This window comes from Cervus elaphus, chromosome 16, assembly GCF_910594005.1.
Source record: "Cervus elaphus chromosome 16, mCerEla1.1, whole genome shotgun sequence".
NCBI classification, from domain to species: Eukaryota; Metazoa; Chordata; class Mammalia; order Artiodactyla; family Cervidae; genus Cervus; species Cervus elaphus.
In genome coordinates, this window is record NC_057830.1 from 42,455,755 (window position 1) to 42,470,538 (window position 14,784).

Below are 14,784 nucleotides of genomic sequence, written 5' to 3' on the forward strand. Positions count from 1 at the left end.
CTTCACCCAGCTTTCCAGCTGGTGCTAGTGGTAAAGAATCCGCCTGCCAATGCAGGAGATGCAAGGAGTTGTGGGTTCAGTTCCTGGGCCAAGAAGATCCCCTGGAGGAGGAAATGGCAACCCACTCAAGTATTCTTGCCTGCAGAATCCCATGGACAGAAGAGCCTAGCGGGCTACAGTCCATGGGGCTGTAAAGAGTTGGACACAACTAAACACAACACCCCCCAGTTTTTCCCTCCTGACCCTTGACAATCAGCTCACTGCCCACTCACACACTGTTGACCTTTCCTGGGTGTTTGGCCTCCCCATTAAACTGTGGGTATCACAGGCCCGGAAGGGTACAACCATGTTGACTGTTGATGAACTTGACTGCCAAAGGCTACACTTAAGGCTTCAGTAGAGGACAGAGCCTCTTTCCCCAGCTGGTTCTACATCACCCTCCAGAGTGTGGCTTTCTGTCCCCTTGTCCATGCCACCATCGCTCGGCCCCTGAAGGAGAGGAGGCAGACAGGAACTGCCAGCCTGCCCCGGCTTTCCTGGGGCAGGAGGGGGCGGGTAGTATGTGCACCATCTCTCTCCCTCCTCCAACTCTGCCTCCCCCCTCCCCCCATTTGAACCCTTGCTCCATGGCTTTTCTCAGCCTGGCATCACTTGTCTCTCCTACCCCGATCTGGAAGCTCATAAAGAACAAAGAGATTTGGGGCCCCAATGCAACCTTTTAATTTCAAGCAGAGTCCCCCTCCCCCAGCATGATCACATACATACATACATACACACACACACACACACACACACACACACACACGGCAGAAAGGGATCTCAGGGTCTGGGCAGGAACAAAACCCAGACCCGGGCAAAAATATATATATAATTATATACACATGTGTATTTGGAGAGAAGAAAAGCTGGGAGCGTGATTAGGGTAGGGTGGAGAATAAGGTGAGGAAAGCAGCTGGGGGTGCCCCAATAAATTACATTCTTTAGAGAGCGTGGTGGGGGGTACACGGGCATGGGCGGAACCGGTGGCCAGGACTCAGCCTGGCTCCTGATCCCATCCAAGGAGATGGGTTCCGCCCAAGACCTGGATGCTAGAAGGCAGCATTCTAGCCAACCCTGCCTGCAGGCTGATGGTGGGCTGGGGGTCTGTATAGGCGACATCTCCACTCTACGCCCCAGGCTTCTGGGGAAGCCATGGGACTAGAGCAAGAGGCTTTGAAGCTTGGGGGTCGCAAGGGCAGGGCAGGGCGCGAGCTGGAGGACCAGGTGGCCTCCCTGCTGAAAGCTGAGAGGCGGGAGGCCCAGGTGCAGGGGAACCTGTCCCAGGTGAGCTGCAGAGGAGTGCTTGGGTACACACGGGGTCCTGGGGTGCTCTCTGCCTACCTGGCTGCTCCCCACCCTCATGGGACCTCCTACCAGGCCCAAGAGATCTCACCACCCAGCAGACAGGCCTGACCACTAAGTGCCGTGTTCATTTCTCATTACTCTCTTCTGGGGACATTCATGTGGGGGTGGGGCAGGAAGAGGATGCAAACATTAACTCTGTGTGTGCTGGGGTCCACACTGGGCTTGCCCTGTACTGTGAGGACCAGGGATGAGGGAAGGAGGCCCCCCTCCCCCGTCCCAGCTCATCATGGGAAAGAAAGTCCACACCCCACAACCCCAATACAGCAGAGGTCTTGCTCCCCCTCAACTTGGGTGATGGAGCCAACCCCAACCCTGCACCACCTCCCTCCTCCCCCCACCAAGAGATGATGCTCTGGGGTCTTGGGACCCCAGCTCCAGGGTCCTGAAGCAGCAGGGGTGAGGGTCAGTCATGGAGCGGGTGGGGGCCATCCATCAGAAGAGAGAGGCCTTTTTCTTGAGTTCGTTCCGCTTCCACAGAGCCAGCTTGCCAAACTCTTCAGGAGACATGGAGAAGACCCTAGAGAAATCTTCTGCTGACAGGTGCCTCTGTGAGGGGACACACGGTGGCAGTTTAGGGGGAGGGGGCACAGGTGGGCCTGGGCCGAGTGACCAGGACGTGGTCCTCCCCTGCAGGAAGCCCCTCTCCCACCCTGCCCATGGTCCCTGCATACCTCCAGCCTCATCCGATCCACACCTGGAGGCAACTTGGTTCGCCCCCTATTGGTCACCACCAGCATTTCATAAGGATAGATCTGGGGGTGGGGGAGGAGAGGGGGCCAGTATTAGGCTCCTAGAGGTGCCTGTGGGCCTTACCCCTGCCATTCCCCAGGCCCCCTTATCAGCCTGCAGGGGCTCTGGGGGCTCATGCCACCTTGCCATTCAATTTCCGTGCTGCCCCTCCCAACGTCAGCCCGGAGGACCCGTCAGTGCATTCACTCCTCTGGCTTCTCCCCCAGCTGGCCCTCCCCCGCTAGAGCCGGTTCTGTCCCCTGCCCGCCACCCCCTGCCTCTGCCCCTGCCCCTCACCTTCTGCTCCAGCACACAGGGCAGGGAGTTCCCCCGGTCCATCCTCCCCCTCTGGCCCTCTCCATTCTGGGGAGACCAAAGCCGCAGTGAGCCACAGTGCGGCAAGGAGACCTCCCCAGCCTTTCTATGTGCTTCTTGCGGCCTCACCAGGTGACTCTGTGGCCCCACAACCCCCTCCCCCAGCACTGCCAGTCTCCCCATCCATCCGTGGCTTCCGTGGTCCACATGTTCCCCTCCGGAGGGCACTCACCTGCAGGCCTGCGGGAGAGAAGAGTCATTATTGTTCAGAGGTGGCTCTGAGGTCAGCAGGCCTCCAACCAGCCAGTTCAGCCTCCCCACCTCCGGCCACAGAACCCTGCCCACATCGCACGCACCGGCTGCCCCTGGGGCTGGATCAAGCCCCTTGCCCAGCATCAAGTCAGCCCTGTCTCTCACCTGGGCTTTCAGCCTCGCTCCCAGATGGGGTGAAGTCTGTAGACTGGAGCTGGACAGGACACAAAGGGATCAGAGGAGATGGGAGTGTACTGCATCGTTCCCCTTCACCCCTGCCCGCTGCCCGCGTGCCCGAGTACCCCGTCCCTCACGGGCCCCACATGCCCACTCTACCCCAGCAATCTGTGCATTCGGTGCTGGGACCTTACCCGGCTCAGGGTGGTCCTGCCATAGGCGGGGAGGGAAGAAGATTTAGACGTTCCTGCGTGCAAGGCTGGAAGAGAGCAGGAAGCCCTGATTCAGTCCCTTTGGCCTGAGAGTCATTCCTTGGCCTCCCCTACCAGGTGCAGGGCCATGGAGAGGGGACTTGGGGGAACCCAGTGGGCCTCTTTCGGTTTCCAGCTCTTGCCTCTTACCTGCAGCAGGTGACATCATGCTGCAGTTCTGAACTGTCCCTAATGCCTCCCCTCTCTTTAACGGATGTGCGCAAAATAGACATTTAGGCCAAAGGCTCAAGTGTTCAAATTCAGAGTCAGATGATGAGCTAAGTCATGTCTGACTCTATGCGACCGTGTGAACTGTAGCCCACCAGGCTCCTCTGTCCATGGGATTCTCCAGGCAAGAATACTGGAATGGATTCCCACTCCCTTCTCCAGGGGATCTTCCCAATTCAGGGATCAACCCACATCTCTCGTCTCCTGCATTGGCAGACAGGTTCTTTACCACTAGCGCCACCCGGGAAGCCCCAGGTGATCAGGCTCACCATCATACAATGAACCTCTCGGATACAAAAGTAAGTCTAAAATAAGTCAAAAGAATTGAATTATTACAGTTTTATGTTTAGCAATGCTAGTAATCAAATTTCAAATGCCTGATGTCATAAAACAGAAGCAGTCATTTTCCCAGCACTGTCAGCTGCTAGATGGCACTGCAGTTGCTTAGAATTGACATTCCCAGAGCAGACGTCACTTGCAATTAGACATCTAATAATATCACTAAGGGCTTCCCTGGTGGCTTAAATGGTAAAGAAGCCACCTGCAATGCGGGAGACCTGGGTTTGATCCCTGGGTTGGGAAGATGCCCTAAAGAAGGGAATGGCTACCCACCCCAGTATTCTTGCCTGGAAAATGCTATGGACAGAGGAGCCTGGCAGGCTACAGCCCATGGGGTCGCAAAGAGTCAGACATGACTGAGCAACTTTCACTTTCACTTTCAATACCACTAAGCTTTCAAGAACTACAGCTTATAATTCAAGAAAATTGATTTTCAGTAACAGGTTTGCTAGAAAGCTTCTTTGTTTGGGCTAATCTCAAAATTCCTTCATCTCCAGAGACTAGACCTTGCTGGCATTCTATAGCAATTGTTTTGACCAGCATTTTCTTTGTGCGTGAAAGTTTAGCCTGGATAGACTCAAAATTGTGAGGAATAATTGTTTTCATCAAACATTCTTATAAGATATGTTATTTGGAAATTTGTGAGAATAAAATGCATTTAGGGGAACCTCGTTTTTTTCCTCTTGATACTTCTTACTTTTATATAGAGAATTGTCTGTTTTCACAATCCTCATTAATTATTTTTAAATAATATTTATTTATTTAGCTGTGCCAGGCTTTAGTTATGGCCTGTAGGATCTAGTTCCCTGACCAGGAATTGAACCTGGGGCCCCTACATTGGGAGTGTGGAGTCCTAGTCACGGGACCACCAGAGAAGTCTTTCATTCATTACTGAAGTACTTCACTTTTGTGATAATAAGTATGCACTTCTCCCTCAATGGACTAGCAGAATTTCAACTATAAGATTTTCACTCCTAATTACGTCCAGATAGATTATTTATGTTTGAAAGAGACCATTACTTTCAATGTCACCATTAAATCAGAATGACAAGCTTGTTCATAATTCTGCAATTGTCAAGGCTGATCAGCTATGCTAGTAACCTACTATTATCATATGACCATTGGTCCCATACAAGTTCAGAGATGCCAACAATGATGCTGAGGCAGGCGTTTCGCTACTCAGCTCTGCAAGGCCAAATGCACATTAAAGAGCTAATTTTGCCTGACTAGTTAATCCTGGTGGAGCATGAGGGCTGAATCCAACCTCCGGGGCATCTCTCTCTTTCTGCCTCATTCTTCAGGCCTTAACTATTTATTCTATATTCTCTAAAAAGGGCTACCATAACTCTTCCCACCCACACTGAAATATCATCCGGCTGAAACATCGCTTCGATGACCAGGTGGATGGCCCAGCCATATATGAGCCTTCACAGTTCCTTGAGTCCCCCAGCCCACTGACCTTCACCTCTGCTCCACAGCAGGCAACCCCTTCCAATGGTCAGTTCCTGGGTCCTGTTGCCCACAGAGGCTTCACCCTGACACTGAAGCCTGGGTATCCCACTTTGGGGTCACAGTGCCCTTCTTTGTTTGAAGTTTTCCATCAGCCACATTCCTGGCACATCTGCGGGTCAGTCTCATGGGGCCTCCAGCATCTGTATCCCCCACTTTCCCCTGACCTTCAACCTGTGACTGGGCATATAACCTTGAGTATTTTGAATTTCCCTGGTGGCTCAGATGGTAAAGACTCTGCCTGCAATGCAGGAGACCCAGGTTTGATCCCTGGGTTGGGAAGATCCCCTATAGAAGGGAATGGCAACCCACTCCAGTATTCTTGCCTAGATAATCCCATGGATAGAGGAACCTGGTGGGCTACAGTGCATGGGGTCCCAAAGAGTCGGATACAATTTAGCGACTAACACTTTTACTTTCAGACTTCCATCCACATTTAGCAGCTCATCTGGTCACTTAGTTCCTCAGCACCTGCCTTACAAAACTCTAACCCTGGGACTTCCCTGGTGGCCCAGGGGCTAAGACTTCATGCTCCAAATGATCCGAGTTCGATCCCTGGTCAGGGAACTAGATCCCACATGCTGCAACTAAAGATCCTGCATGCCACAATGAAAATCGAAGCTCCTGCCTGATGCTGCTAAAACCCAGCACAGCCAAATAAATAAATTAAATATTTTAAACATTTAATATGAAGGAAAAACTCCTCTTTTTAAAACACAAACAAACAAAAAAACTTTAATCTGTATCAACCTTGCGCTCCCCTTCAGCCCACAGGCTATGGGAAGCACCACCCTGTGTGGCGCTCTGAGCCATCAGGGAAGCCCACCCCATGGGGATGAGCATCACTACAGACCCTAACCCTCGACCCAGCCCCCATTCCCAGCAGGAACTGTTCTGAACCTTCGCCACTCTCACCGAGCCTCACCCTGAGCTCAGCGTGAGTGTGGGCTAAGTCACTCAGTCGTGTCTGGCTCTTTGCGACCCCATGGACTGTAGCACACCAGGCTCCTCAGTCCATGGGGATTCTCCAGGCAGGAATACTGGAGTGGTCTGCCATTCCTTCTCCAGGGGATCTTCCCAACCTAGGGATCAAACCGGGGTCTTCCACACTGCAGGCAGATTCTTTGCCCAATTTCTCATGTGGCCTGTTCCCAGGTCCAAGTCCCCAGACCCTTTCAAGGTCAGCCTCCTGCATCCTAAGACTGGGTCTTTTTCCCCACTTCTTCCCAGCCAGTGCTCCCAGGGGACCATAGTTAAGTGCTCCTCAAGCCCTTAAGTCCTTGGTGAACCTTGTTAAGCCCTCGGTATCTTGTCCTTCTCTCCTCTCTCTCTGCACAATAGGATTTTTTCTCATGGTCCCACTACAACATATAAGCTGAAGATTCTACCTGAGCTCTGACTCACCCCTCAAGCTTCCAACTCAGTCAAACTCAGTATCCCATCTACAAGAACTTAAGACCCAACATATGCCAAACCAGTGTCTTCCCCTGACACCTGCCCCAGGTTTGTCATTACCCGGAACCCAAGGCAAACCCCCACTCATCTCTGCCTCACTGCCCAAATCCAATCAGCCACTCAGTCCTGTTGATTCCAACTCCTCTACAGATCTTCCTTGGCTTATGATGGAGTCACGAGCCCATAAACCATCGTAAGTCAAAATGCATTTAACAGGGGTCACTGGTGGTCCAGTGGTTAGGAATACACTTTGCAATGAGAGGTACTCTGGTTCAATCCCTGGTCTGGGAAGATTCCCACATGCTACGGGGCAACTGAGCTCATGGGCCACAACTCATGAGACTGTGAGCCTCAACTACTGAGCCCATGTGCCACAACTACTGAAGCCCATGCACCCTAGAGCCTGTGCTCCACAATAAGAAAAGCCACTGCAATGAGAGGCCCTTCCACCACAAGTAGATTATTAGCCCAAGCTCACTGCAACTAGAGAAAGCCTGCATGGCAATGAAGACCCATCACAGTCAAAAATAAAATAAATAACATTATACAGAACAGACTTTTGGACTCTGTGGGAGAAGGCGAGGGTGGGATGTTTCAAGAGAACAGCATGTATATTATCTATAGTGAAACAGATCACCAGCCCAGGTGGGATGCATGAGACAAGTGCTCGGGCCTGGTGCACTGGGAAGACCCAGAGGAATCGGGTGGGGAGGGAGGTGGGAGGGGGGATCGGGATGGGGAATACATGTAACTCCATAGCTGATTCATGTCAATGTATGACAAAACCCACTGCAATGTTATGAAGTAATTAGCCTCCAACTAATAAAAATAATTGAAAAAATAAATAAATAAATAAATAACATTAAAAAAATACATTTAATACACTGAACCCACCAAACATCAGAGCTTAGCCCAGTCAACCTTAAACGTGCTCAGACCCCTTAGAGGAGCCTACTGCTGTGCAAAATCCTCTAACACAAAGTCTGTTTGACAATAAAGTGTTGAACCTCTCATGCAGTCTACTGCATATTGTACTCAAAGTGAGAAACAGAACAGCTGTCTGGGTACAGAGTGGTTGTTACGTGTGTGGGGTGTTTCCTGTCCTGATGGTGTGGCTGACTGGGAGCATCTCAGGAAAGCACCGTGGGACTACCCTGGTGGTCCAGTGGCTGAGATTCCAGGCTTCCTGAGCACGCGGGTGCAGGTTTGATCTCCTTTGCCGCACAATGTGGCCAAAAAAAAAAAAGTCAAGAGAGCATCACACTGCACATCACTAGCCTGGGAAAGGTCAACACTCGAAACTGGACGAACAGTTAGCTTCTCCTGAAGGTACATTGCTTTCGCACCATCGTAAAACTGAAAAATTTCAAGTTCGAGGTTATTACTATACAGACTGCGTCTGTATAATTCTCAAACTCATTCCCTCTTCCCTGACCTATGAATATCTTTAGTCTTTACCCAGACAACTGGAAAGGGTGGCAGATTGTCTCCAAAGATGGTTTGCAACATCATCTCTGAGCCTGTGTGCCCTTGGGTGGTTCCTGTCATCAAGAAGCAGAATCTCTTTCCTCTCCCTTGTGTCTGGGGGGCCTGATGAGCTGCTCTGACCAGAAGAAGGCACTGGAAGGACGCCCTATGGCTTCCAAGACCAGGCAGTGAGAGGCCTCAAGCTTCCAGTTTGGGGTTCTCAGATCTGTCCCCCTCCCCTCCAGCCGCCATGTTGGAAGGAAGACCAGGCTAGCCCTGGTGATGAGCACTATGGCACCAAAGCCCTGGCCACTCTACCACAGGCTGTGTGCTCTGGAATTCCAGACTTCCAGAGGCCCTTTCCGCTGGCTGGATGTCTGCTGCTCCTGGCCTTTGCTCCCACACCATCCCTGGGATCGTCACTGCCATTCTCCCCCACTCACTGTGTCTCGTTCTGCAAGACTCCAACTCTGGAACCCAGGCCCTGTCAGCATCCTCTCAAAGCACTCCAAATGTAGCTCTCATCTGCCAGCACCTGCTACGCTATGCTCAAACCCCAAGTTCCATGTTACTTCTCCCCATACCCTGAAGCTACCAGAAGGCAGCACTGTAGTGTTTTACTCTTTATATCCCCGGGGATCAAGAACATGGTGAAGTGTGAGTTGCTCACTCAGTCGTGTCCGATGCTTTGTGACCCCGTGAACTGTAGTCCATAAGGTTCCTCTGTCTATGGGACTTCCCAGGCAAGAATACTAGAGTGGGTTGCCATTCCTTTCTCCAGGGGATCTTCCCAACCCCGGGATAGAACCTGCATATCCTGTGTCTCCTGTATTACAAGCAGATTCTTTACATTCTGAGCCACCAGGGAAGCCCTAACAATGTGGTAGTCACCCAATAAATGCTCGTTGAATTAAATGAAATGAGCTAATTCTGTTGTAACTGATGCCACTTTTTGTCATCTCACTTTGTTCCATCGCTGGTGCTCTTGCCCTAAGGAGAGTGTGAGCACCCTGAGCCAGCACCAGAATCTTCTCCATCTTGTACACCCACAGTGGCACAGGGCTGGGCGTGTGACAAACTCAGCAGAGTATTTGATTCAGGGTCTAGCCAGGCGATTCTGAGCCCCCTCGGTGACACTCACAGGTATGGAAGGGTGTCCGGTCGGGCAGAGAGCGGGTTTTCCTCCGGATAGGCAATGACTTTTCCATCTCTTCTTTCAAGATCATCTTTCCCAAGTTGGAAGTAACCTGGGGAAGGAGAAAGGAAGATGGATCCAAGGCAGCATCGGTACTTGTTTCTTTCTTTTTTTGTTTTTAATTTTTTGACTGCATCGCATGGCAACTGGGATCTTAGTTCACTGACTAAGGATCAAACCCGCGCTCCTTGCATTGGCAGCATGGAGTCTTAACCACTGGACTGCCAGGGAAGTCCTGATACTGGTTTCTCATCTCCAAAAGGTATGGAGTTGGGTGTGGCACAGGCAGGAGCGGGGACAGAGTTCCCGAAGGGCTGGCTGGTAGCCCAGAGCCCGTGGAGCTTGTCCTTCTTGTGGGAAGCTCTGCCACATTGGGTCTGGTCACGCTTGAGAGCAAGGAGGCAGAGCTGCTTGGTGTTAGCTCTGCCCCAGGGGCCTCTGCACCCCAGGCCACAGTGCCCAGAGCACAAGCCCATGTCACCAACAGCGGCCTTTCTGTGGCTCCCTGGACCCCTTCTCTCTGCTTGGCGGCCAGCAGTCCGCTCACTGCTCTCTCCTCGCCCCAGGAACTACTGTGGCTGCGGAAGCCTGGCACTGTCCACGCCGCCCTTTCCTGTGCTTTTGGTCCGAATCATAGGTGGCGGCCCCCACGGTGACATGCAGTCCCCATGTCCCTTCCAAAGCATAGCCTGACATCCTGGCAAAGAAGGGGAATTCCTCACATGTTCTGACCAGTATGCTCTTCAGACAGGAAGTCACTCAGATCAGAATGGAAAACACCGGAAGGATGCCCTGTGGCTTCCGAGGCTCTGAGAGGGCTGGGAGCTTCCGGTTTGGGTTCTGAGATCGCCTCGCTCCTCTCCAGCCGCCATGTTGGAAGGAAGCCCAGGACGACACAGGGAGGCGGGCGGGGGCGGGGGCGGGGGCCCCCGGGGGCCCCCAGACGCTACCTTACTGAGTTCCTCTCTCTGCCGCTCCCTGAGTGCCTTCATCTCCTCCCCAGAGTCGTCGTCGTCGTCCTCCTCCTCCTCCTCGGCCCCCCTCCTCGATGCCTTCCGCTTCCGCCATTCTGTCTCTGGGGGACACAGGCAAAAGCAGGCACATCAGTCAATCAACCACGCACTCAACTCGCGTCTCTCTAGGGCTGCACCTTGAAGGGAACACTACAAATCGTTAAAATAAAAGCAATGTTTTCTAGTCTTGCAGTGAAGCTGGGTAGGCCACACATGCTCACAAGACTTAAAAGTCACTGGGGACCAAGACCTCATCTCATTTCTCTTTCTCTTTTCAGAGCTCTCATCACAGAGCCTGGGACACAGTAGAAATTTGACAGATGTCTATTAAGCAGTGAAAGAAATAAACAGAAAGTGAATGAATGACTAACAAGCAGGGTCATTTACACCAAGAGGGATGGGAATGCTGGGGATGGGGGAGCAGGAGCCTGGAGGGTTCATGCAGGGGGTGGGGGTGGGTTCCTGGGGCTTCAGCCTGGCCTACCAGGCAGTGTCTGGGCCTCCCTCTCCCCTCTCCAGCAGTCTCTCCTACCCACAACAGCCAGTGATGGGGGACACGGCCAGTAGTCCGTTTCGATCTTGGCTGGCTGGTTAGGGTCGGGAGGCTGGGCTGCAGGGAACTTGGAGGATTCGATGATGAGGTCCTCAATGGGGTGCTTGCTCTGAGGGCTGCCTCCCGTGGGCTCTGCAGGGGTCGGGGGAAGGTCAAGGTCAGCCCGGGCATACCCCGCTCAGCAGGCCACCCCCCACCCCAGCTCCCCACTCGCTCACGTCTCCCTCTTCACACCTGTAAGATCGTGGATACAACAGGAATACATGAGGAAGAGCACAAGAACATCTCTGCTCCTATGGCCCTCCCACCCACAGTGCAGCCTCCCAGCAGGTGGCGGGAAAGTGGGTGCTGGTCCCTCAGGGGAACCCTCACCTCTCTGCTTGTAGATGGGGGGCTTCTTGTAGATATTGGAATCTGGGCGAGTGGTCTCTGTGGAGAGGGAGCAACAGTGGATGAGAAGGAGGTGGTGATGATGGGGAGGGATGACAGTGATGATGACGGGAAGGCTGGATCAGAGAAGGGAATGGAGACATGGATTGGGAGGAGGTAGAAAGTTCTCGGGGGCCTGCCAAGAGCCAAGACAGAACTGGAGATCCTAGAACTGTCCCTCCCTCAGGGATTGGGATGTTTTACACTTTTCTGTCTGGGTGGGAGGGAAAATGCAACAGGTCCACTCTGTCTGGGAGCTCTGCCTGGGTTCCAGCGTTAGTTCTGGTGGTGTGCGTATACTCCAGAGCATAGGGGACTGAGAGTAAGGCAATTGGGTTCCTGAAGGAAAAAAGAGGTCTTAGGGCAAGGGTGTAGCCACACTGACAGTAGACCTACCAGGATGGTGGAAATGGGGCAGGCTGGTCCGGGGGGTCCCAGCAGTTCTGGGGGCTGAAGCCTGAGAGAGGGTTCCAGGAGACCGGCTCTCGGCCCATACCTGCAGAGCAGAAGTTTGGTTCACTGCAGCTCCAGGTCCCCCACCCAACCCCTTCTACTATCTTGGTGCTCCCACCCAGCAGCCCACACGCCCCCAACCCCAGGGCAGAGGAGGGCTATCCAAGGACTTGATCTACTAATGGTGCCTGATCCAGGAGAAAGAATTAAATGAGATCTTGGGTCAGACACAGATGGACCCAGAGCTGGCCAGTGACAGGACAAGGTCCACTGATTCCATCACCCCCTAGGTTCTGCCGAGCCCAGTCTGGATGTGTGTGGGGCAGGGGTTAGCCCCATCAGAGCAGGGCTAGACCAGTGTCAGGTTCGGGGCAGACTCACCTCTGGGGATGGTGGGGGGGATGTGGATTTGGGTGACAGCGAGCGCTGTGAATGGAGAGGAGGCTGGTCAGAGCCACAGGGGTGGGATTAAACCCTCGTCCCTAGGACCCCAGGTGGGCCACTTCTTCCCCCGTGCCCAATCCTGCAATTGCTCAGCTGATTTCTGGGCCATCTCTTCTCTCTCAGTCCTTGCCAGCTCTCAGGGCTGGCCCTCCACCCTCTCTTTCCTGAAGAGGGTCCTGAAACTTTCCAGGGGACCCACGAAGAAGTGGAAGAAGCTGAGGATTCTGGAGCAGTGTCCGTGTGCTCTGAGGGCCAGCTGAAGGTGGCTCTGGCCCTGATCCCAGAGCCGAGCAACGAAGGGAAGGGACAAGACCCACAGTAACCAGGATGGAGTCGGGGCCCCTCACCAGGCATTTAAGTCTCCCCATAGCCTGGCCCTCTCTCTCCGCTCAGCCATGACACGACCCCCTTCCCCGATACAGTTTACAAAATACCTGTCCCAAGCTATCTCATGCATTTGACTACCTGGTGAGGTGGACCGGCAAAGATATCACTTCTATTTTGGAGGAGGGGAAACTGAGACCACACCATCACACAGGTCACACTCAGCTAGGGCTTCCGGCCTCCGAGCTCAGGTTGCTGAAGTCAGCCTCTGATCTGCTGGCTTCTGTATGCTTTCCACAAATTTGCTCACTTTCTGCCCACTCATGCCCCATTCCTACATGACCCCACTCTGCTGCTATCACTCAAACAAGGCCTCTCCTGCTCTCTACCTGGAACCAGCTGGAGGCCAATCCATCTCTGCCTGCTCTGCAGTACAAACACTCAAGTCACCAGCTGACTGGTGATTCCCGTGCACAGGTTCTCTTTCTTGTTTTGGCATCTGGCCTCCAGGAAGGAAAGTGTGAGAGGGATTCTGTTCCCCACCCAGTGCGGCTGGGGGAGCCTTTGCCCCGAGTCCCATCCAAGAGGACCCTCCCACCCTTTACCTCCCGGCTTCTGGGCAGCTCCACGTGTTCCAGCAGAGAATAGGTAAAGTGGGGCTCATAGATCATGAGGTCAGGCCTCTCGATGTCCAAGATGGCCTTGTCCTTGGGGATGGCAGCCAAGTCCTTATAGCCCAGCACTTGATTGTCCATCTTGGCCTGAAGGGAAATGGTACCCATGGAACAGAGGAGCCAAAAGCCTCATCTAGAATACTGACCTTACAAGCCCGATTTGCAATTTATTAGGAAGAAGATGGGCAGCCATGATAGAGATCAGCTCCTATAAGTCAACATTTCTATTGTTTTCATTCTAAGGATTTAAAGTGAAAGTGTTAGTCACTCAATTGTGTCTGACTCTCTGTGACCCCATGGATTGAAGCCCGCCAGGCTCCTCTGTCCGTGGGATTCTCCAGGCAAGAATACTGGAGTGAGATGCCATTCCCTTCTCCAGGGGATCTTCCTAACCCAGGAATCGACCCTGGGTGTCCTGCACTGCAGGCGAATTCTTTACAGACTGGGCCACCAGGGCAGCCCCTGAGGGGTTTTCAGTCCGTTCAGTCACTCAGTCGCGTCTGACTGTTTGTGACTCCATGGACTGCAGCCCGACAGGCCTCCCTGTCCATCACCAACTCCCGGAGTTTACTCAAGCTCATGTCCATTTAGTCGGTGGTGCTAGAGTGATCTTAAAACAATGATAGTCCTTCAGCTGGCACTTTGGATCCGAGACAGGACCAGACCAGCGGGATGGGGACGCGGAATCTTCTCTGGATCTGGGGCTTTCTCTGCTTGCCAGCCCTGGCGGGACCGTCGTCTGAGTGAGGCTGCCCAGCACGCTGCCTGTCCCCGACTCCTCCCTCCTCCCAGCCTGAGGACTCTGGTGGCCGACGGGTACTCACCACGATGCCGGAGGGAGAGCCGGGAACACTGGAGTCTCGGGAGGAGCTGACGCTCCCAGGGGAGGTAAGTGGTTGCTGGGGAGAGCGAGAAGGCAGGCGGGTGGGAATGTGCGTGGGTGCCAGGGCCGGGCTGGAGCAAGCGGGCAGGGGTCGGGGAGGGCTTCCCTAGGCTTCCGGGGCCCCGGGGTGCGGTGCCACGGGCAGCCACCAGGTGGCCCCCTCGACTCCCGGACCTGACCCTCTGCAGGGAGCCGGGCCCCCAACCGCGTGCCCCTCTGTCTCCAGCATCCCACTGCCCCGGCGTGGGTGCAGCCCCGCGCACCTTCTGCAGCCGTTCCATGCAGCAAGGATGTGGACGGTCGGATCACTCTCGGGATCCCGTGCGCGAGGGGAGACGACGCGGGCGTCAGGCTCTGTCCGGCTCCTGGGCGCTGCGCGCTCGGGGCCGCGAGAGCAGAGAGGGCGCTCCCCCAGGCTGTGGCGCCCTCATCCCTCGGTGACTGTCCAGGCTGCTGGCCTAGTGCAGGGCCTGGAAGGGGAGGGAGAACGTGCCAGCTGACCCGGCAATCTCCGAGGGCGCGGGCGAGGACAGCCCCTCTGGCCCCGCGTGTCTCCGGGGAGCAGGGCTCCGGCTTTCTCATTTGCTCAGCCCGCGGGGACAGCGAGCTTGCCTGTGGCCCTCGGCGAGACGGGAAAACGGACGGGCTGCACTTGTTTTTTAGCCATTGTTCTCTGGTTGGAAAGGAAAT

General features: G+C 54.0%; 1 protein-coding gene across 8 annotated transcripts; it reads right to left on the minus strand.

The window, feature by feature from the left end:
• Positions 1 to 864: 864 nt before the first annotated feature.
• DMTN (dematin actin binding protein) lies at positions 865 to 14,499 on the minus strand. 8 transcript variants are annotated; one of them, XM_043927198.1, is made up of 15 exons: positions 14,358 to 14,499; positions 14,036 to 14,110; positions 13,143 to 13,298; positions 12,151 to 12,195; positions 11,713 to 11,812; positions 11,260 to 11,316; positions 10,867 to 11,019; positions 10,272 to 10,396; positions 9,268 to 9,373; positions 3,072 to 3,136; positions 2,866 to 2,914; positions 2,681 to 2,688; positions 2,431 to 2,496; positions 2,076 to 2,156; positions 865 to 1,950 (listed from the first exon to the last, which is right to left on the minus strand). In XM_043927198.1, the coding sequence occupies exons 1-15, from the start codon at positions 14,373 to 14,375 to the stop codon at positions 1,837 to 1,839; spliced, it is 1,218 nt and encodes a 405-aa protein (XP_043783133.1). In that variant the 5' UTR covers positions 14,376 to 14,499; the 3' UTR covers positions 865 to 1,836. The 8 variants fall into 8 exon arrangements, with proteins under 8 accessions (XP_043783133.1, XP_043783134.1, XP_043783135.1 ...); XM_043927199.1 differs by lacking the exon at positions 12,151 to 12,195; XM_043927200.1 differs by lacking the exon at positions 2,431 to 2,496.
• Between the last annotated feature and the right edge of the window lie 285 nt (positions 14,500 to 14,784).